Here is a 22,252-nt window from a genome sequence, read left to right on the forward strand (position 1 = left end):
GGTATATTCAAGGCCCAATAAACATCTAAGCGGACAACTAAGGCCCAATAAGCATGAAAATTATTTCCAGGCTCAAAAGGAATGTGAATATATATATCCAGCCCAATATACATGTAAAAAGACAACTAAGGCCCATTTAACATGTATATTATTTCCAGGCCCAAAAAGGACGTGAATACCGAAATCGATCCGTGGTTTGTTATGTTGGTTGTTTAAGCTATGTTGTTTATCAAAGTGACATAAAAAGCTCACCTTTTTGTAAAAGGTCATTTTTTGTCCTAAAAACCGAAAATTTACAACTATGACACATTTTTGGTAAAAATGACATTTTAGGTCCTTTAAGGCCAAAATTTGCATTTTAGGCTAGTTTTAAGTAGAAATAACATTTTTAACTCACTTCTGTCAAAAATATCATGTTTGGCTTGGTTTTATGAAAATGTGCATTTTCAGCCCCTTTATAAATAAATTCATCTTTTTGGCCCAAGTTTTAATAAATTCACATTTTTAGTCCTTCTTATCAAAAAATTACATTTTTGGCACAACTTTGTTCAAAATGACATTTAAGCCCATAAAAGTCCAAAAATTTACAAAATTGGCCCAAAATTTCGTAAAAGCCCAAAAGAAGCCCATTTATGAACTTTTACACTCCTAGCCCTTTTTAAGATCACAAATACCATAAAGATTCATATTTATCAAAATACATTCTTTTTGGTCCCTTAAAAACTGTGAGTTACATAAAAATACCCTATTTTTGGTTTTTTGGTCATTTTTGGCCCTTTTATGCAAATCTCTTAGTTTTAAGTAACTTTGATGTATTTTAAAACCTTTTCTTGCATAATAAGTTGAAATAAGTGTTAGGTTCTACAAATATCATCACATTTTAGTAGATCTTCAAGTTCATGGAGTTTATAACACATAAGCACACATATATCATGAAAAACAAACAAAATCACGCATACACACATAGATATACACAAAACAACTTGTATTCTCCTCGAAAACATAGTAAAAACCGAAAATAGGGGGTATGAACTCACTTTGCTTTGAAGATTTTGGTTTTTGGATGAAGGATGGATGAGATCTCAATGCTAGAAGCTTTCTTGAGTGGATTTCAAACTTAGGATATTCTAGGAAGCAAGAATCATGAAAACATGTGTTTATGAGGAGTGACTTAGCTAAAAATGAAGTAAACCAACTTAAGTTTACAAGATCTTACCACAAGAGTGAAGCTTGAAGTGATCTTGGATGGAAAGACCTTTCGAACACACCTTACACCCACATGATTTTAGGGAAGATAGGAGGATTTTTCTTTTGAGGATTTAGATGGAGATGAGAGGCTTGGAGATAATCTCGAAGTAAAAATGAAGGTGATGGTGGTTTTTTTGGTCCTTGGTCGAGAATAAGAATGAGAGGGGAGAGAGGGTGATGAGACTTACCTAGATGCATGAGACTTCATAGTTGTATGGTGGGTATTATGGATGGATATTCACCATGCAATGGTGAGGTGTCTTCCTCACAATTTTCCTCATCTTAACTCTTTTTTATAGCCGAGAATGAGGGGGGGGGGGAAGGAAAAGAGAAAGAAGAGTTTGAGCCATAAGTGAATATATTCGAACGTTATAAGGTCTGATATGGAAATTTCGACCCATTGGGCCCCTTGATGGGTTTACGGCCCATTAGGGTTTAAGAACCCATTTACGGCCCATGATAATAAACTGAGTTATTTTAGGCCCAACATGGCCCAAATGCTATGGTTTGATGAATGTGGGTCCAATTAGAGCCCAAATGGGGTTCATTGGCCCAAAATAATCAAATGAAAAGTTTACTGGCCCATTAGGCCCAATAAGAGGATCCTGGTCCACACTGAGTTTGAACCAGAACATTAGGGTTTCAAACCCACAATTGAGTATCTAAGATGTACTGAATTAGGTTTTGGACTTCACTCAGGAGTTTTTATTCAAATGAATGTTTTTTTATTGAGCATAGTACATGACATCCACATATATTTCAAGTTTTACAAGAGTTGATGTTTACATGAAAACAAAATTTCCTAGCTAAAAATGCTAGTTGTGACAGTTGGTTTTGGAAATCTTGGTTTTAGTCGCAGTTTTGGGCATCCGGTGTGGCGATGGCTCAAGCTATAAGTGAATGGTCTTGGAAAATTCCTTGAGGGGATTCGGAGATGGGGTTTTCGCAAAATGATTGATAAGGACAAATTTCAAGGACGAAATATAATTTAAGTGGGGGAGAATTGCAACACCAGTTTCCTTTGATTGGATCGGTTTAGGGCATTAGGAGTTGAAACTTGGTTTTTGGGGAAAAACCAAGTGTCACAACGTGACCAAAGAGTGGTCACGACGTGACAACCTGAGCAGTAATGACATGACACATAGCTAGTCACGATGTGAATAGGGCTGCATCCCAAGCCCATGATCTTTTAGCATTTGCTTCATATTTAAGTACCCTAAACTCGGATTTAGGGTTCATTTCCCAGCCTCCATCTCCCTCTAACCTCAGAAACCCTAACTGTAGTTCATCTTGATGGTTTTTGCTTATTTTGAGTGGTTTTAATGCTCTTGGTTGAAGAGGATGGTCCCTTTGGTGCATTGGTTCAACAATCAAGCCTTTCTTCACCACCTTGTATTGTTTATGGACCTTGGTAAGTCCTAAATCTCTTGCTTTTATCCCTTGTACATGCTAGATCTAAGATTTATGCCTCTCTTTTCATGGTTGGGTTGGGTAGCATGCATGAAATCCACAAAGTTAGCAACTTTATGGATCATTGAGGCATTTTCTTTAGTGTAAGCTTCAGATATGAGGTTTGGTGTTGGTTTTAGACTCCTAACATGAGTCTTGATCGTATTTTTCTCTTATTGACCTAGTTAGTGTTCAAGTCATGCATGAATGAAAAGCTATGATTTTTATGATCCATAGGCTTGGGGAAGACCCTTTGGAAAGTCTCAAGGAGTGGCTTAAAGGGTTAGGAGCTTAATGCTCAAAACCGTCTAAAAAGGATCTCACGACGTGAGGAATATCATGTCACATATTGAGAATAGATTACTCACGATTATTTCGATCTGGTTCAGTCATGACGTGACTTATGGGTGGTCACAATGTGATTGTTGGCTGAGGATGACCATGGCTGACTTTTTTACCATGGTTGACTTTTGGTCAATTGAGGGGTTTGGATTGTAGACTTAAAGGGTGCTCTTTATTGTTGTTAGGTGCTATGAAGGATTAGTTTTTGTTGGATGAGAGTTATGGTGCTTAGCTGATATTTGCGAGATGACTCTTCTTACTATACTTTCCTTTGTGGTGGTATATGTTGATCAGTTGTGTCTTAGCTGTTGATTACTATTGTATGTGAACTGAGTTGCTAATAATCTATTGGGTTTTTGTAAGTCCACGAGACTGCTAATAGTCCCCAGGGTTGTTGATAACCCATGAGATGTGTTATTAATCTACAGGGACTGTTGATAGTCTTTAGGGCTGTTGAGAACCCATAGTTGTTATATTGTGAGTTGTATGTGATACACGAGACTGCTGATAGTTCCATGACTGTTATTATATGATGTGTTGTATGAGATATTTTAGGGAACTCACTAAGCTTTGTGCTTACAATTATTGATTACTTTTTTGCAGGTACTTATCATATTGCGAAGGCATGACTGTACACACACATTAGTAGCTATATGGTTTGAGATTCTGGACCGTCTTCATTATAACTCTGATTTATGAATAATGGTTATGAATAAAGGATTTATCTTGAATGTGATTTTATTAAAATGGATGTTATATTATTTTAAAAATGAAAAATTTAGTTTGGGTTTTCAGGATGTTTCATGATGGCAAGATCAACTAAAGTGTTGTGAGCCTAGATACCCGGTATTTGTTTGTATATTGTTGTATGTTGTATTTTGGGGGAACCACCCACTAAGCTTTGGCTTATAGTTGTGGATTAAATGATTCTGGTACTTCTGATAATCGTGGAAAGGAGAATGCGTAATTGTATATATATTCTTCAGCAACTCTCGTACTTTGTATTTCCACGATGTTATCATACTCTGATTTTGGATGTTTGGTTGTTGGAACAAATATATCTATGGTTTTGGTTTTATGAAAAAAGAATATTTTACTTATTTTGAAATCGAAAAATTTAATATGAAAATGGGATGTTACAATGCCATTGCAGTGGCTGAGTTAACCCCCACCTGCCATCCAAAAGGAAGTATTAGGGCATCCTATCAAAATGTTATCTTATTCACAATTATAACATAATAAGAAATTTATTGTTTTCAACCAAAATCATATGATCTTGTTATTGGTTTACAGAAAAAATCACGACAATAAGAGAAACTTCATAAATTTCATTTTCAATAACTATATAATTCTTGGTTTCGGGGAAACATCTACTTTTCATGAATGTCTTGAAGTGGGATTGTTTGGAAGCAATAATGAACACTACATATTAAAAATTACTAAAACGTTTCAATTTTGATCATCTCTTTGTCCTATTTAAATTGGAAAGCAAATCGATAGTAGTAAATATGAAAGCACTAATAGTTACCAGATTGATGCAGAAGCACTTCGACTGGAAGGCAAGACAATGGTTGAATGCTGATGGATTTGAGAAGTAGATGTGCAACGATTCCGTTTTTTTTTTGTGGGGGCGTATAAATGAATAGGAAAAATGGGAAATCTCAGCTTTTGGTCAAATATATGTCCCGATCCCTCATTGTTGAAGAGGGGACCGAATCAACACAATATGATGGACTGAGTCCATGAGTTTAAAAGCCAACTCAAAGATGGTAAATTGGATTTTTTTTAACCCAATCTACCTTTACACACATATAGAACCCATATCAAACACACCTTTTGTCTCTTTCATACAAATAATGTCATATGATCACTATATGATGCACAACTATTACGTATCGACTGTCTAGTTTGTTCTCTTGTTATGTAATGTTAATGTGTATATAAACCCTCTAGACGATAGGACAAAGTGTTAGCTTGACATCTTAGATATGAAGTGAGAGTTGTTATATAAAAATATATAACCATTTTTTATATATGGGCTTGTATATTATTCTTTACAAAAAAAAAAAAAAAAAAACAAGTAACTATTAATTATTATTACTTCATTATAATTTCAACAAAACATGACACATTAATTTTGTTTTAACGAGAATTCACGAAAAAAGAAAAAAAATGTTTAAATTTTGTTAAATGTGACATTATTTTATGAAGTATTATACAAACCTAACATTTTCAAACAAAATATAGAGAAAAGTTGACTATATTAACATTTTTAAGAGAAGTACCTAAAGTAAGGGAGGATGATGCATGTCACGTGCTCCTTAAGAGACTCCGAACGCTGTTACGCTGCTACCCCAAGGTTAGTTGTAGCCTTGAAGGGACCATATCCAACCGTCTATTTTACATCCAACGGTCTACATTGATCTTCACATCTACAACCTCTGAAATAGTAAAAAAGAAATTGTAAAACTACTAAAGATACAAAACTGCGATAGGGTGGAAAATATGAAACAAAAACCACAACCCCCACTTCTTCTTCTTGTCAAACACCACTCACACAAACGAGAACACAACAGAGGCAGAGCAGAAATCCCAAATCAGAAAAACCCATTTGCATAATTCCAATCCCCTTAACCCTAAATTAATACAATCCTACTGGAACAATCCCCATCATTTTCACCATTTTATCACAGTTTTGTTCTTGTAACCCCTTCTTCCCTACCTTCGTCTCCCATTCTTTATAGTTTTCAGACGGGATTTCGTTTGGTTAACTGAATGCCGAGTGATCTTGAAGATCATAAGCTGTTTCTAGCATAGATCCTCAAGTGGGTATTCTGTATTTCTTCGGATTTTTTGTTCATAAGTTGTTACCTTTCATCACAGAAATTGGGTTCTCAAGTATTATTGTTAGAATTTCTAATTTTCAGAGATAAAAATTGACGCTTACTTGATCTTGTAATATCCATATCTTCCATTCTTTTTGTTTTCTCATTTGGGTTTTGTTTGATTTGAAATGCAGGGTGATTTCGAAGATTTAATGCTGTTTCTAGCATAGATCTTCATGTGGGTATTCCGTGTTTATCTTTTATTCTTGGTGATTCTATTTTTTTTAGGGTTCATGGGGATTTCACTTGGTTTTTCAGATATAAAGGTTGAAGCTTTGTGTTATGGATAAGTTACAGTGGGGAAATAGAAAGAGACTGAGATTCGTAAAAGTGAAAGAGTCGACAGTTATGAATGGAAAATCTGATGGAAATGGAATTATTGTGAAGAAAAAAATCACATCTCAACGCGTTGATCGAAGGGTTGTTAATGAACAAGATTCTCATCATCCTCTTCCCCCTCTTCATGCTTCATCTCCTCAACGTCTCAACAGGTAAAAATTATTTAAAAAAAGATTTTTTTAAAAAAAAAAAAAAAACCTTCATTTCTTGATTACTAACCCTATATTCAAGTCAATACCCTAGATCTTTGGCTCTTTGCAACATCTCCATTTCCCAGAGATTTCTTTCTTCTTTTTTCTGGTTGTTTTTTTGGCTAAAAAGCAGAAAGAGAACATGGGTTTTGTTTTGTTTCGGATAAAATCAAAGAAAAAAAAAGATAAAGTTTGTTGCTTTTTCTTGATGGGTGTATTCGTCTTTGTTGAACGCATCTATAAAGCCTTTTATATGGGATTTTTATGAAGAACATAATCAAGTGGTTCAGATCTTAGTTAATATTACACAAAAGGGATAGACAAATATTGTTTTTTTTAGGGTTTTTCTTTCTTTTTCCTTGCTTTCTGACTGGGTTTAGGGTCACCGACAGGAAGATAATGTCGGCGTTATCCTCGCCGGAGAAGGAAGATCGGTACTACACAACACGGGGATCCACCGGCGGCGGGTTTGTGGAGGAGAGTAGCAGCAGCAAGAAGGCGTTGATTGTGGATACAAAGGAAGAGAGCAAAAAGGTCGTTTGGCCTAAACTTTTTACTACATTATCAAGCAAAGAGAAAGAAGAGGATTTCATGGCTATGAAAGGGTGTAAACTGCCTCAAAGACCGAAGAAAAGAGCCAAGATTGTTCAAAGAAGCTTACTTGTAAAATTACTTAACTACCCTTTTCACATTGTTCTCAATATGATATTTTTCAGATTTTGGGTGTTTGATTTTCAAATCTTGATTGGATTTTATGCAGTTGGTAAGTCCAGGTGCATGGTTATCTGATCTATGTCAAGGAAGATACGAAGTTAGAGAGAAGAAAGCATCTAAAAAGGTTGTCAATTTGCTATAAAAATCATATGCTATGATGACATGTAAATTATGCATTGGAATTTATACATTGATCAAGATTGATTTTTGCAGAGACCAAGGGGATTGAAGGCGATGGGAAGCATGGAAAGCGATTCGGAATGAGATTTGGGGGAAATAGATGTGGAATTTGGGAGGTTTTTGGTTTAGGGTTTGTTAGAAGTGGGAGAAATTTGTTTGGTCTTCCCAATATATTTTAATCAACATGTGTACTTTAACAAGTGGCAATTAATATTTTAAATTATTTTATCTTTTTTCTTTTCAATTTATTTTTAACTTTTAAGCAAGGTTTTGAAAAAACGGACCGGATACCGAACCAATCATCTTACTGGTTCGATGGTTCAAATGGTCCGACCGGTCGCACCGTAAAATCCGGATGATGTCATAATTATATTTAATTAGATAAAAAATACGAAAAATGAAAAAAATAAATATTTTTTAAAAATTTTTGGTTTTAACGGTTCAACTGAACCGATTTTTACCGGTTCGATCGGTTTTTACCGGTTCATACGAATACAAGTTTTTTGGCCTTTTAAGAACCGGATTCAGGACGTGTTCCCGATTGAACCGGCCGGTCTGTTCTGGTTTTTAAAACATGGCTTTTAAGAGACTAAATTTATCTATATAAGATCTTTTTTTCCTCGTACATGGATGTGGAAAAATATACTCATTTTGAAGGTGTGATTAAGAACGATTGAGGTTTTCTTATAGATCAATAATCTATATATCAATATCATGTAATGTTATTTTACCATTGAAAATGGCTAATTACTTGGAGGGTAATAAAGTTTTAACTTTATACACATAAGGTCCTTAAGTTTTTTTTTTTGTACATATTACACTAATATAGTTTTTATAAACCGTTTTAAAAAGGTAATAATGTTTTAATTTTGTCCATATTATGTTCCTGAAGTCTTTTTTTTACATATTACACCAACATGGTTATTATAATCGTTAAAAAAAAGATAATAAGGTTTAATGTGTCCACATTAGGTCCTTATTTTTAATATTTTTTTTTTATCATTTCATCTAACTCTTTTACAATTTATATTAGTATCTAGTTAGATGACTTCATCATTTCATCTTTTCATTTTAGTCGCCCATTCACCATAATAACGATTTCAATTGAAAGGTTACATAACATTTTTTTTTTCATTTTTATGAAAAAAAAAACTAATAATAATGAAAGCCTTAACGATTAAGACTATGTTTGGCGCCACAATTAGCTTATAAGCTAGTTTATTTTTCGATATTTTTTAAGTTGTCATGTTTGACTAGCTAAAAAGTAGCTTATAAACTAGCATTTTAAAAAGCTACTTAGACTAGTTTTTTATAAGTTTTTTTTTTTTTTTTTTTTTTTTTTTTTTTTTTTTTAATTTTCAAATATACCTCTTAATTAATTAAGAAAACATATTTTTTAAATGCCATTTTATGTCTTTATATAAATTTCGGATAGCTTATAAGTCAGAGACAGAGCTAAAGTCAAAGTAAAAGAGTATCCCCGACAAGTAATGAGATATCCCCGATAAGTAATTGCCTATTGGGGATACCCAATTGGCGGAGCCATTACTTATCAGGGATATCCAATTACTTTTCGGGGATACTCTTTTACTTTGACCTAGCTCCGCCACTGGCTTACGCAACCTTTTGATTGAAACCGTGGTTGTGATGAATGGACGACTAAAATGAGAAGATGAAATGATGAAGTCATCTAACTAGATACTAATATAAATTGTAAAATAGTTAAATGAAATGATAAACACATATTAAAAATAGGGACCTAATGTGGACACAGTTAAACCTTATTACCTTTCTTTAAACGGTTATAACAACCATGTAGGTGTAATATGTACAACAAAAGACGTTTGGGATAGGGATGAAAGTGGGTCCAAACCCGGACCGGATGGACCCGGACCCGGTAAACCCGGAACCGTTTAACAAGATTTTTTAGAACCGAAAACCGGACTGGTATATAGGAACCAGTTCCGTTCCGGTTCCGGGTACGGTACCGGGTAAAGTGGGTCTAAAACCGAAAACCTGGAAATAGGAAAGTGGGTAAGGTGGAACCGGGTAAAACGGTTTAGAACCGGAAAACCCGGAATTTTTAGTATTATTATTATTATTATTATTATTATTTGTAATTAGCTTCAATCGCATAATCTTTCAACTGTTATAAAAAATAATAATAAACAAAAATTTACATTTAGATTATTGACGACATTGATTTTTTTTTTTTAAGTAACGTGATATAACAAAATTGGTTTAATATTAATGTGAAATATGAGCTTTTAGTTATGTGATTCTAATATATTGTACGTTCATAGAGATGAGTTAATTGTAACATGATTAAAGGTTCTAATTAAAAAAAAATAGTTAGAATAATTAAACAACAAAATGAATATATAACCTTTTGTAAAATATCCACTATAAATAGGCTAAAAGCTTATAGAACTTTAACTCATTAAGCCAACAAAACAAGTTGATACTAAAAATAATAAAACTTTCGATTTCATTTTTTTGATCAAATACACTATTATATAGTCGAATTCACTCAAATAAAACACCATAAGCCAATTTTTCAAAATTTCCTACAAATGACGAAATCATCATTGTTAATTAAACCATTGTTTAACATATAAAACCAAACTTATAACAATTTATCTAATATTAATATTACATATAAATTATGGTTCTTACAAATAAAGTTCACCAGAGAGGGGAATGAGAGATAGACTGAGATTTTGTTAGATGAATGTCATGCTTCATATCTGTGAGTTTTCCATTACTTCAATGTTTTTATTACTATTATTATTATTATTATTATTATTATTATTATTATTATTATTATTATTATTATTATTATTGTTGTTGTTGTTGTTGTTGTTGTTGTTCTTATTATTACAAGAGCTCATATGCAAATTGAGATTATGATAAACAACCATCTCCAATCTGTAACGCCCGCAAATATGGGCTAGTCAAATTAGAGGCAATAGGGGTCGAAAACGACTTTTCGACAAAAGATTATTTAGAATAAATAATCTTAACCAAGTTGTAGATTATGTTACAAGGTTTTCGTACATATAAAGAACGCCGAAAACCGAGTTATAACGAAGAAGTTATGACCCGTTGAAGTTTCGCGACGGAACCGGCACGATACCGAGAAACAAAAATAGTGAATTTATGATAGAGCGAGATTTAGCCTTAGTGATCTAAACGAAAGTCGTAGAATATGTTAAACTAAGAACATCAATAAAAAGAACGCCCAAATCTGACTTCGTATGAGGAAGTTATGATTTTTTCTAAGATTTAGCATAGCAGTGCACAGCCCGAAATCTGAATTTTAGATCGGTCGATTTTTAGCCGACGGGATCTGAATGAAAGTTGTAGTACTCATAAATACCAACGCGTGGATATAAAGAACGTCGATAATAGAGCTCGTATGCAAAAGTTATGGACGAAGCTTAGTCCCTACTTTTCGAGCGCGACGAATTCGATACAGTTTTGTAAATCCGAGATAGAATGAGAATTAGCCAACGAGGTCTAAATGAAAGTTGAAGATCTCATTAATAGGAACTCAACGGTAAAAAGACAAACAAAAACGGAGCTCGTATGCAAAAGTTACGGACGAAGCTTAGAGACTACTTTACTATAAAACTCCTATAAATACAAGGGTGAACTCCTCATATTTTCTTCACACCATAAGCCTCTCTTTCTCTCTCTAACTTCTCTCTAGCCTCCCTAAACCCCTCCCAAGTCTACGGAACCTCCCTAGCACGAGAAGAAAGCCCCGGAGCGCCCGACGGCTCCGAGAAGAAAAGTTTTCGGCTTGGAAACGCTGCTCCAGCGAAGCCCGGTTTTTAATAAAAACTCGCTGTAAGTGAGCTACGCCTATACTATATTTAATATAGATTTTATTTAATTATAGTAACATTATTAGGACCTTAAAATAATTATTTGGGCTATTATTATGAGTTATATTGAGTGTTATTTAACGCTTATATAATAGTAATAATAGCTAGACTATTAATTAGTCGTGGTTAACGTTAAAAACTAAACCCTAGTGGTATTGATACTAGGTTTTGTCGAGGAAAATTGTTTTGAGATAACGAAGTGCTGTCTGAGTTCGGAATCACCACCTAATCAGGTGAGTGCATGGTCTCTTTCATCTTACACATAGATATGAAATATTTTAATATAAATTACGTGTTATGTGTGCATATTGTCTGAATACTTGTTGTCTATGCTGGTGAAAGATTTTTATACATGTTTTAAATGATGTAAACTGTATAAAGTATTTTATATCTACAAAATATGTTGGGTAAAACATGGGTAGATGAATGATGATGGATAAAAGCTGAAATAGAGGAACATTAGTAGTACGGACCTAGTGCCCTATAGGTATACATTGGCAGCAGTGGACCTAGTACCCTATAGATGAGCACTGGCAGCTGCGCCACAAACCGTAGATGATTTAGATCTATGGTAAACGTCCTAGCAGCTGCGCTATAAGGATAGTATCGGCAGCTGCGCCTAATAGGGAGCCTTATGACCATGACAGTAGTGTTTAAAGGTCAATACCGGCAGAAGCGCCTCATAGAAAATGTCCTAATTCTGGCAGCTGAGCCTAAGTGACAATATTAGCAGCTGCGCTTGACCAATGTGTCATTGGCAACAATGGACTTCATGTTGTTTCCTTAGGATGATCCTTAGGAATGAATGAATGAGAAATAGCTGATTCTTAGGGTAGATCCTTAAGAATAAAGAAGATAATGGGGATGGGTAATTGGGTTGATTGTTTGATTATTTAAACATAATAATTATATTATTGTGGGTTGAAAACCCTATGTACTCACCAGGTTTCCCAACCTGACCCACTCAGTTTATTTATATCACAGGTGTTGATATGAAGTGACATTACACTGAGAGATTTAAAGAGGTGTAGATCACTAGTGTAAATAATTGTAAGTTCTGTTTATGCTTATGTTTCTGTATTAACGATGACATCCCAAACGTTTTAAAATGAAATAAATACATTTCTTCGAAAATGTTTTAATAACGTATTTACCATGTTTTTCTGGGAACAAATTCCGCAACATTTTTATAAAATGAAGTACTCTGATTTTTATAAAGCATAAACAACATCGGTCTTTTCTGGCCGTGAAAATGGGGATGTCACACAATCCTACATCCATTTTCTTTAGATAAAAAATGTATAAATAATATTTCATCTTTAACCGACACTATTTTTTATACAAATTTCTATACCAAAAATATATTCATTTTTTAAAACTTATATAGATTATGATAAAATACCCATCAACTTATAATCTTTTTTACATATTTATTTATATTTGCTATATAAAAACTTTATAAAATGTACAAAAATCGGTTCCGGACCATTAAACCCGGTTCTGGTTTTTTTACATATTCGGTTCCAAAAACCGGTTCCGGTTTTTTTACCCGGAATACCCGGACCCGTTCGACTCGTACCCGAAATACCCGGAACTCGGATAAGACTAAATTTGAAACCCAATACCCGGACCGTTTAAACATTTTCCGGTTATACCGGTTCCGGTTCCGGTTCGGGTTTTCGGTTTTATAACTCATCCCTAGTTTGGGACCTATTGTGGATAAAATTAAAACCTTATTACTTTTTTTAAACGGTTATAACAACCATGTTGGTGTAATATGTACAAAAAAAACCTTAAGGAACTAATGTGAACAAGGTTAAAACCTTATTACCCTCCTAAGTTATTAACCCAAATGGTAAATTTGTTAGGTTAATATTAGAGCATCTTCAATGGTTATGTTATGTTATAGCTTATACCTTATTCAGGAGTTTAATTTAACGAAAGAAAAAAAATGGGTGAAAATGAAAACAAAGCAAAAGAAATTAATGTTTTCAAGTTTCATTAAATGGAGAAAATGGAAGGAAGTGAATAGAAACTGAATGGTTGCTTTCGCTTCTAATTTTCCTTTCGATTTGAAAGGATTTAAAAAAAAAGAACAAAATGATTAATTCTTCTTTCATTTCTCTCCAACTTGGGAATACAAAAAAATTATTTTCCTTTCATTTCTCTTAATTTCTCTCCTGATTCTTTTTTTTTTCTTTTTCTTTTTGTCTTAAACTCGGAAACTAGGCGTTAAAGTTCCACATCAATATCTAGTTAAATCGTCTCTTCAATGGTTAAACTCTTTTAATAAATTTTTCTTTAAATTTAATTAATTTCTCTCCTGATTCTTTTTTTTTTCTTTTTCTTTTTGTCTTAAACTCGGAAACTAGGCGTTAAAGTTCCACATCAATATCTAGTTAAATCGTCTCTTCAATGGTTAAACTCTTTTAATAAATTTTTCTTTAAATTTAATTAATCTATTCTTATCTATTAAATTTTTTTATATAACCCTTTCCATTTAGTTACTCATTTTAAAACACATTATATTCTAATACAAACTATTTTAATAAATATTATCATTATATTTCTCTTCAATGGTTAAACTCTTTTAATAAATTTTTCTTTAAATTTAATTAATCTATTCTTATCTATTAAATTTTTTTATATAACCCTTTCCATTTAGTTAGTCATTTTAAAACAAATTATATTCTAATACAAACTATTTTAATAAATATTATCATTATATTTCTATTTCTTAAGTAAAATGTCACAAAATATTTGATAGAATTAATTAACTAGTAAATAAATAAATAAATTGAAAATTAAATATAAAGATAATGAATCATAGTAAAAATAAATACTACGATAATGAATCATAGTAAAAACCAGTGTTCTAAAAGGCGCGCCATGGCGTAAGACGTGGCTTCGCCGTTACGAAAAGCCTCATAGTGTTGTTGTTAGGCGTGACGTGTAACATCCCCCTCTGGCACGTATCACAATATTGTCCGCTTTGGGCCACTCGACACGAGGACTTCCCAGGGGGTCACCCATCCTGGTACTACTCCTGCCCGAGCACGCTTAACTGCAGAGTTCTTATGGGATCTGCTGCCCTCACGACTTTAAAACGCGTTGTGATAGGGAAGGTATCCACACCCCTTATAAGGAATGCTTAGTTCTCCTTCCCAGCCGATGTGGGATCAGATCTAACCCACTTTCACCCCCCATTATAGGGTTCGACGTCCCCGTCGAACACATCGACCTGTGCCCTGGCTCTGATACCAACTGTGACATCCCTAAGAAAGTGGGTTAGATCTGATCCCACATCGGCTGGGAAGGAGAACTAAGCATTCCTTATAAGCGGTGTGGATACCTTCCCTATCACAATGCGTTTTAAAGCCGTGAGGGCAGCAGATCCCATAAAAACTCTGCAGTTAAGCGTGCTCGGGCGGGAGTAGTACTAGGATGGGTGACCCCCTGGGAAGTCCTTGTGCCAAGTGGCCCAAAGCGGATAATATTGTGATACGTGCCAGAGGGGGATGTTACAAATGGTATCAGAGCCAGGGCACGGGTCGATGTGTTCGACGGGGACGTCGAACCCTATAATGGGGGGTGAAAATGGGTTAGATCTGATCCCACATCGGCTGGGAAGGAGAACTAAGCATTCCTTATAAGGGGTGTGGATACCTTCCCTATCACAATGCGTTTTAAAGCCGTGAGGGCAGCAGATCCCATAAAAACTCTGTTAAGTGTGCTCGGGCGGGAGTAGTACCAGGATGGGTGACCCCCTGGGAAGTCCTCGTGCCAAGTGGCCCAAAGCGGTCAATATTGTGATACGTGCCAGAGGGGGATGTTACAAATGGTATCAGAGCGAACGGACGATACAAACACTTGAAGATATGCTGAGAGCATGTACCCTGGAATTCCTAGGTAATTGGGATGAACATTTACCATTGGTAGAATTTTCCTATAATAATAGTTTCCACTCGAGCATAAAGATGGCAACTTATCAAGCTTTGTACGGACAGAAGTGTCGTACGCCGTCTTGTTGGCTTGAGGCTGGGGAAAAACAGTTTATGGGACCAGAGATAGTCCATCAAACTGCTGAAAAGTTGAAAATAATTAGGGAGAGAATGTTAGCAGCTCAGGATCGTCAAAAGAGCTATGCTGACAAAAAGCGAAGATCGATGACTTTTGAAGTTGGAGATTCGGTTTTGCTTAAAGTCTCGCCGTGGAAGGGACTTATAAGATTTGGTAAAAGGGGAAAATTAAGTCCAAGGTTTATTGGACCGTTTAAAGTTCTTCAGAGAATTGGGAACCAAGCTTACAAGCTCGAACTACTAGAGGAACTGAATAGAATTCATAACACTTTTCATGTGTGTTATTTGAGGAAGTTCACGGGAGAAGTTCCCGACATGATACCACTTTCAGAGTTGAGAATCGATGAGAACAAAAGGTTGATTGAAGAACTAGAGGCAATCGTTGACCGAAATACTAAGAAATTGAGACGTAAGATGGTTGAGTTAGTGCTTGTCCGATGGAAACACACGAATGGGCCGAATCTGACCTGGGAGACGGAGAGTGACATGATGAGTCGCTATCCGCATTTGTTTGCTGATGTGTGATTCCGGGGACGGAATCATCCTAAGGTGGGGAGAATTGTAACGCCCGTGTTTCTGGGCGTGCCATTTTTAGCAATGTAATAGTCTAGGTTAAACTTTGTAACCCAAATTTGAAATAATAAGAACGTATTATTTGAGTATTATGTGTTTCGTGCTTAATTGCTTAATTATGTGATATGATGAATTAAGAATAAAATGAGCGTCAACATTTAAGTGTAAAATAAACTTGATATCATTGGATAATGTTGTAGTAGTTGAAACGAGGTTTCCGAATATATATAGAATGCCCAAATCTGACTTCGTATGAGGAAGTTATGGTTTTCTGAAGTTTCGACTTGGCAGAATGCAGCCCGAATACTCGATTTGAGATCGAACGGTTTTTAGCCGAAACAATCTAAACGAGAATCGAAGATCTCGTTGTTAGTAGCGAAAAGATGAAAAGTTAGGCGAGAAAGGACGTCGGACGACGAAGTTATGAATTTATAACGAAGTTTTTCTGTCCCGACCTACTATAAATAAATAATAAAAATAAAGTCAATATTAGCCGACGGAGTCTAAATGAAAGTTGTAGAGCGTAGTCTCACCTACGCGTGAATATAAAGAACGTCGAAAACGGAGTTTATATGAGGGAGATACGAATTTTTGAAGTTTATTAAATATTTAATATTTAAATTTAATTCCAAATCTTGGTATTATCCGAAGAGGAGTCATCAGACTCATCCGAAGTACGCCCAGCGTACCACTCGAGTGTTCTGAGTTCGTATGCGATGACGTAGAGGAGCCGATGACGCAAGCGATGACGGCAACCGAGGCATTACGCCCCGCGTACCCCGAAGTTACGCCCAACGTACTTCCGAGGATCCGACCCTATAAAAGGGGATGCGAAGGCAGCTTCTTCCCTTTTACAACTTCTTCCTTTTTTCTCTCATCTTTTGCCTCGTTTAGCGTTCCGTTTATACCCCGAAGCCCCGGTAATATTCCCGAGCCCCAAAGCAAGATCCGAAGCCCCGAGGATCCCGAAGAGCGTTATTCCCGAGCCGAAGCTCTACCCGCGAGGAGCCCAGTTTTTGTGAAGATTTTCCAGATCTACGGAGAAACAATACTTCTGCTAGCCGTAGTGCTGCCCGATCATCTTCTGATCAAGTGAGTGTGTAGTCATTTTCTTCCAACGCAATATTATGAAGTATTTTATATAAAATACGTGTTACGTGTATATATATATTTTGTTGTTATATGTGTGAATGTATATTCACTTTCTTCTATCTCATAGATCTGATTTTTTTCTCTATGAAATACGTGTTATGTGTGTGTGCCTAATATGTTATGTGGAATATGTATTGATTAAAGCATGTTATACAGGTTTTTAAAATATGTATAAAAATGTATATTTTTGTCTACTAATATGTTGGGTAGAACATGGGTAGATAGTTGGTGTGTAATAAACAGATGAGAGGCCTCGGTGTTGTTGGTGTTATTCTAGTCATTCAGCAGAGTATGGATGACGACCACATACTATTCTAGATTGTCCTGTGGAACACTAGCAGACTCATAACCTGTAGGTGTTGTGAATGACGTGTTCACCGGTGTACTCTATCCCCCTCATGGTTGCCTTTAGGATATTTATTGCTAAGGAAACCCCTTTGCAGTAATGTCCGTCCCGATGAAAATCCTAGATTAGGTCCCTTATAACAGATGTTGTTTTAGGGACGTAAAGTGAGGATAACGGGAATGGGTAATCGGGTTATTGTTGATTGTTGAATTAAATATAATTATTTATTGTGGGTTGAAAACCCTATATGCTCACCAGGCTCCTAAGCCTGACCCACTCAGTTTATTTGTATTACAGGAAGTGGCGCAAGGGCATAAGATGGATGAATCATCAAGTTGTTTTGTTTACAAGTCTGTATATGTATATATTTGTTGAATGACTTGTAATGTTATCGTTTATGCTTTATGGTCTGTATCGGAACATGACATCCCGATTTTGATTATGAAATGAAATTATATTTCTTTATGAAATGTTTTGATAAAAGATCTATTTTATCATGTTTTGTTTTTGGGAACAAATTCCGCATCTCTTTTAAAATCAAAAGGATTTACTCTGAAAATGTTTAAAAAGTATAAATGAAAACGGTCTTTTCTGGCCTGGATTTTGGGGATGTCACAGTTGGTATCAGAGCTAGGGCACAGGTCGATGTGTTCCACGGGGACGTCGAACCCTATAATGGCGGTGAAAGTGGGTTAGATCTGATCCCACATCGGCTGGGAAGGAGAACTAAGCATTCCTTATAAGGGGTGTGGATAACTTCCCTATCACAACGCGTTTTAAAGCCGTGAGGGCAGCAGATCCCATAAGAACTCTGCAGTTAAGCGTGCTCGGGCGGGAGTAGTACCAGGATGGGTGACCCCCTGGGAAGTCCACGTGCCAAGTGGCCCAAAGCGGACAATATTGTGATACGTGACAGAGGGGGATGTTACAAATGGTATCAGAGCCAGGGCACGGGTCGATGTGTTCGACGGGGACGTCGAACCCTATAATGGGGGGTGAAAGTGGGTTAGATCTGATCCCACATCGGCTGGGAAAGAGAACTAAGCATTCCTTATAAGGGGTGTGGATACCTTCCCTATCACAATGCGTTTTAAAGCCGTGAGGGCAGCAGATCCCATAAAAACTCTGTTAAGTGTGCTCGGGCGGGAGTAGTACCAGGATGGGTGACCCCCTGGGAAGTCCTCGTGCAAAGTAGCCCAAAGCGGACAATATTGTGATACGTGTCAGAGGAGGATGTTACATGACGCGTGGCAAGGCGTGATATGTCGTGCCATAATGTGTTATGACGCGTGTTTTTTCGTTTGAGACACGATTTTTTTCTCTTTTTTATGTCTCTTTTAATAGGAGATACAAGTATTGTGGTTTATGTTAACTTTTTGTTATTAGTTATTGATCTAACACTTCTAAAAAGTAGTTATATTTAATATAAATTTATATTTATGTGGTCATATAATTTTAAATTAATACAAAATCGCCGCCTTACATCACCCCTTGAAAAACGTCATGGCTCGCCATGACTCGTTAAGCTTGAGGCTTGGCCTTGCCGCCACGCTACACCTCACGCCATTTAGAACCTTGGTAAAAATACAGTTTTATAAAAACTTTTAATAAATTATCAATGTTTATAATTGTTTGTGTTTGGTGTTACAAACTGAATATCAAAAACCATAGTAAAATAGAAGAAATTATACAACCTGAAGACATCCCTAAGTCCTGTATAAGGCTCCTCTAACAACACATCTCTAATCTTTAACTTATACTTGGATACATAGCACATATTTAAAGTACATATCACATATTTAAAATACTACTTCAGTCATAAGACTTGAGAGCAACATGGGTATAGACTTAAATATATGAATATGCTTTCAAAACCGAACTTGAAATGTACTTTTAAAAACTCTCTTTACGATTTACATATTCATACTTTTAAGCTTCAACAAGTCGTAAAGTATTGTCATGAGGAATTTCACCCCTAAATATAACTTTCGCAATTAACTTGCACATACAAGGAACCCATGGTTCTAAAAAACGCGTCATGGCGCACCTCAAGGCGTGCCATGGCGTGAGGCGTGATTTAGCCGTTACGAAAACGTCAAAGTAAAGTGGTTACCCATATGAATACCTAATTTGAAGAGAAATTTAACATTATGAGACCCATTCACAAACTGATGTGGTCATATCAAAAGATAGGAAAGCCTAAATATGACGTCTCTATTTAACACCCAAACTAGTTGTTTCAAGCATTTCATCTAGAAATCCCTAATGAAGTGAATCCTACACCTTCGCCAAGCACCCCACCAATAAGTTCGTGATTTTCTTGTATAGAACCTAATTAAACTAATCATGCGATAAATTTAAGGGAACAGGAGTTTTAGGAGTTTTAGGAATCGTAAGTATAAAGGAAGAACTACCACCTCAAGATAAGCCAATGATTCCTGAATTCCTTAACAAAAAGCAACCATGTCCAACTCAAGATATCCCAAAAAACGTTTAAGTAACTCAAACGAAAACGGAAAACCCATATGGCCTAGATGAAAAAAAAGCTAATTGTTTTTGTTTTCGATTAACGATACCATGAAAAAAAGATCTTGAACTCTCATCACTTTCGTTTGTCCACTAAATCTTAGCCTTCCAAACTAAGTCCATCTTTTCCACTCGTAAAATATCCTCAAGTTCCTTAAAATATTCCAGTCTATTTTCAATCTTCAAACGAGTCGCTACCCCACCATTAATTCAAACATCACTCATCAATTTTGTTTTTGAAGAATACTCTTACACATTGTGGAATCTTTACAAGTATCGGTTCTACAAGTCTTGAGACAACTTTTGAGAGACTTTATTTTTTCTTTAAAGGAAACCATTCTATTAGAATGAGATCTATCATCAATTTTGTTTTATACTTTGTTTATTTCTTAATAAATAAACTAATTAGTTGCAACAAAACTGAAGTCTCAAAAACTACAAACGATAACAACAACAACAAGAAACATTGGCATTCAGTTATAAAATCTGTCACCCCTTAAAAAAATATATAAAATCAGTCAAAAGAAAACATTGCAATATATTAAACTATCATAATTTCTTATAAATCAAATTGGAATTTTGATTCCAATAATTGATGGTGTTGGTATATGGGTACAAATTTTGGTTCTATTTGCTTTTAAACTGGTGGACCACATCTTTAATCTTTTTTATTTTTTTGCAAAAAAAATGTCAAAATAAGACCACAAAAATCACTTCAGTTCTCTTCAAAAAGTAGATGATGGTATAGTCAGATATCTGAATCCATGTTCTGAAATGGTCCAGATGCTTCAGACATTACTTTAGCAGTTAGGTAGTTACTAAGCAGCAAAAACTGAATAATTTGTAACAGACTTTTGACTTTTTGTATAAAATGCTTCAACAAGAATGCCAAAAAGACATATCAAGATTTCAGATTATCATAAACAGCAAAATCACATTCAATAATGATATAGTAATCATCTATGTAAAAGACTACTCAGGCTATCAACCAAATTCAACAACTTGAGAAATAAGAACATGAACCCATTCGTAGATGAGAAATAACCAGAAAATTCGTAAAATTTAAACTATGTAAAAAACAGGATTAACAATAAGAATTAGGGTTCCTGTACAGGCTACGCCGACTAATTACCGTTGATGGAAAATCAGTCGGAATGGGAATCGGAGTACGAATCACGACGGCGATGGTCGTAGCCGGAAAATCCAGCAACACCGACGGAGGAGCTGGTGACGGAATCGTAATCGGATTCATCACCATCGTCGTCGTCGTAATAGGCATAAGAGTAGTAATAAGAATCAGGAGGAGATGGAGGAACACAGAAAAAGTTCCAAACACAAAGCGCAAAACGACCTAATTGTTGAAGAGGAAAACAAATCACCAGATCTAAGAGCTCGTCGCTGTTGATTCGTTCTGAGAAGCATGCCACCGATTGCCAAACGTCGGCGGATACGGTGGCGACCGACGCTACTAAGACGGTGTTGAATACCATCACAGGATCTTGGTCGCCTGGTAATCAGAGTTCAAAATTTGGATTGGATTTTGGAATAGTTGCTTGCTTCCTGTTCTTTGTCCATAACTGCTCGCTTTCTTGTTTGGGATATTAAAATATACTACTGCTTGCCTAAAACGCAACTGTAATTATTGGAGGTTTCCTATTAAAACGGAACCAAAACTTATATGTATTTTTTTTAATGGAAAATAATTAATAATCCAAAATTTAATGGAATGCTCCTTAAAATTTTAATTGTATTTAGTAAGCAAATTAATTTTTTATTTTATTTTTAAAATACCAACTATTATGAGTTTAATTTGTTAGAATGAACAGGAACACTATCATTGTCTTTGTTATGTTAAACTAATAGCATATTGAAGTCATTTTTTTTTTCGAAACACAACTTCAACCGCATAGATTTTTATTGATTAAGACAAATCTAGTTTTAAATATATAAATCTTAACTTATCCAAAGTAAGAGTATCTAAACCAAACAATGTACCTAATCATGAACAATATAGCTGGAGTAAGTAAGGTGTCGAACACATGAGAAAAAAAGATATACCATTAAATAAACTTCCCAGTTAATAAATAAAAGGGGGATTTAACTATTCGATTATCAAATAACTAAAGACAATACCTCAAATAAAAATAATCAAACAATAATTAAAAATGTAACACCCATTTTCTAGAATTAACTGGTTAAGGGTTTAGAAGGATCGGAGGTAAGGTTTTTGGGAAAAACCTTGCACGACGACGTGATGATTGGGCTGTCATGTTGTGACGTGCCAATTGAATGCCATATTTTTGGAATGGGTGCCACGACGTGACAGGTAGAGTGTCAC

General features: G+C 35.3%; 2 protein-coding genes across 3 annotated transcripts; one reads left to right on the forward strand and one right to left on the reverse strand.

The window, feature by feature from the left end:
* Nucleotides 1-5,530: 5,530 nt before the first annotated feature.
* Nucleotides 5,531-7,576, forward strand: LOC145094253 (uncharacterized). Of its 2 annotated transcripts, none has more exons than XM_079032540.1 (6): nucleotides 5,531-5,864; nucleotides 6,059-6,102; nucleotides 6,191-6,415; nucleotides 6,847-7,117; nucleotides 7,215-7,292; nucleotides 7,382-7,576. In XM_079032540.1, coding segments are annotated over exons 2-6 (627 nt in total). In that variant the 5' UTR covers nucleotides 5,531-5,864; nucleotides 6,059-6,100; the 3' UTR covers nucleotides 7,433-7,576. The 2 variants fall into 2 exon arrangements, with proteins under 2 accessions (XP_078888666.1, XP_078888671.1); XM_079032545.1 differs by having other exon boundaries at nucleotides 5,532-5,864; nucleotides 6,183-6,415.
* A 13,320-nt stretch (nucleotides 7,577-20,896) lies between these two features.
* On the reverse strand, nucleotides 20,897-21,548 carry LOC145094271 (uncharacterized). Its single transcript, XM_079032552.1, has one exon. The coding sequence runs from the start codon at nucleotides 21,402-21,404 to the stop codon at nucleotides 21,060-21,062; it is 345 nt and encodes a 114-aa protein (XP_078888678.1). The 5' UTR covers nucleotides 21,405-21,548; the 3' UTR covers nucleotides 20,897-21,059.
* Between the last annotated feature and the right edge of the window lie 704 nt (nucleotides 21,549-22,252).

The sequence above is a fragment of the Lactuca serriola genome, chromosome 1 (assembly GCF_051521515.1).
Source record: "Lactuca serriola cultivar US96UC23 chromosome 1, Lser_US96UC23_V15, whole genome shotgun sequence".
NCBI classification, from domain to species: Eukaryota; Viridiplantae; Streptophyta; class Magnoliopsida; order Asterales; family Asteraceae; genus Lactuca; species Lactuca serriola.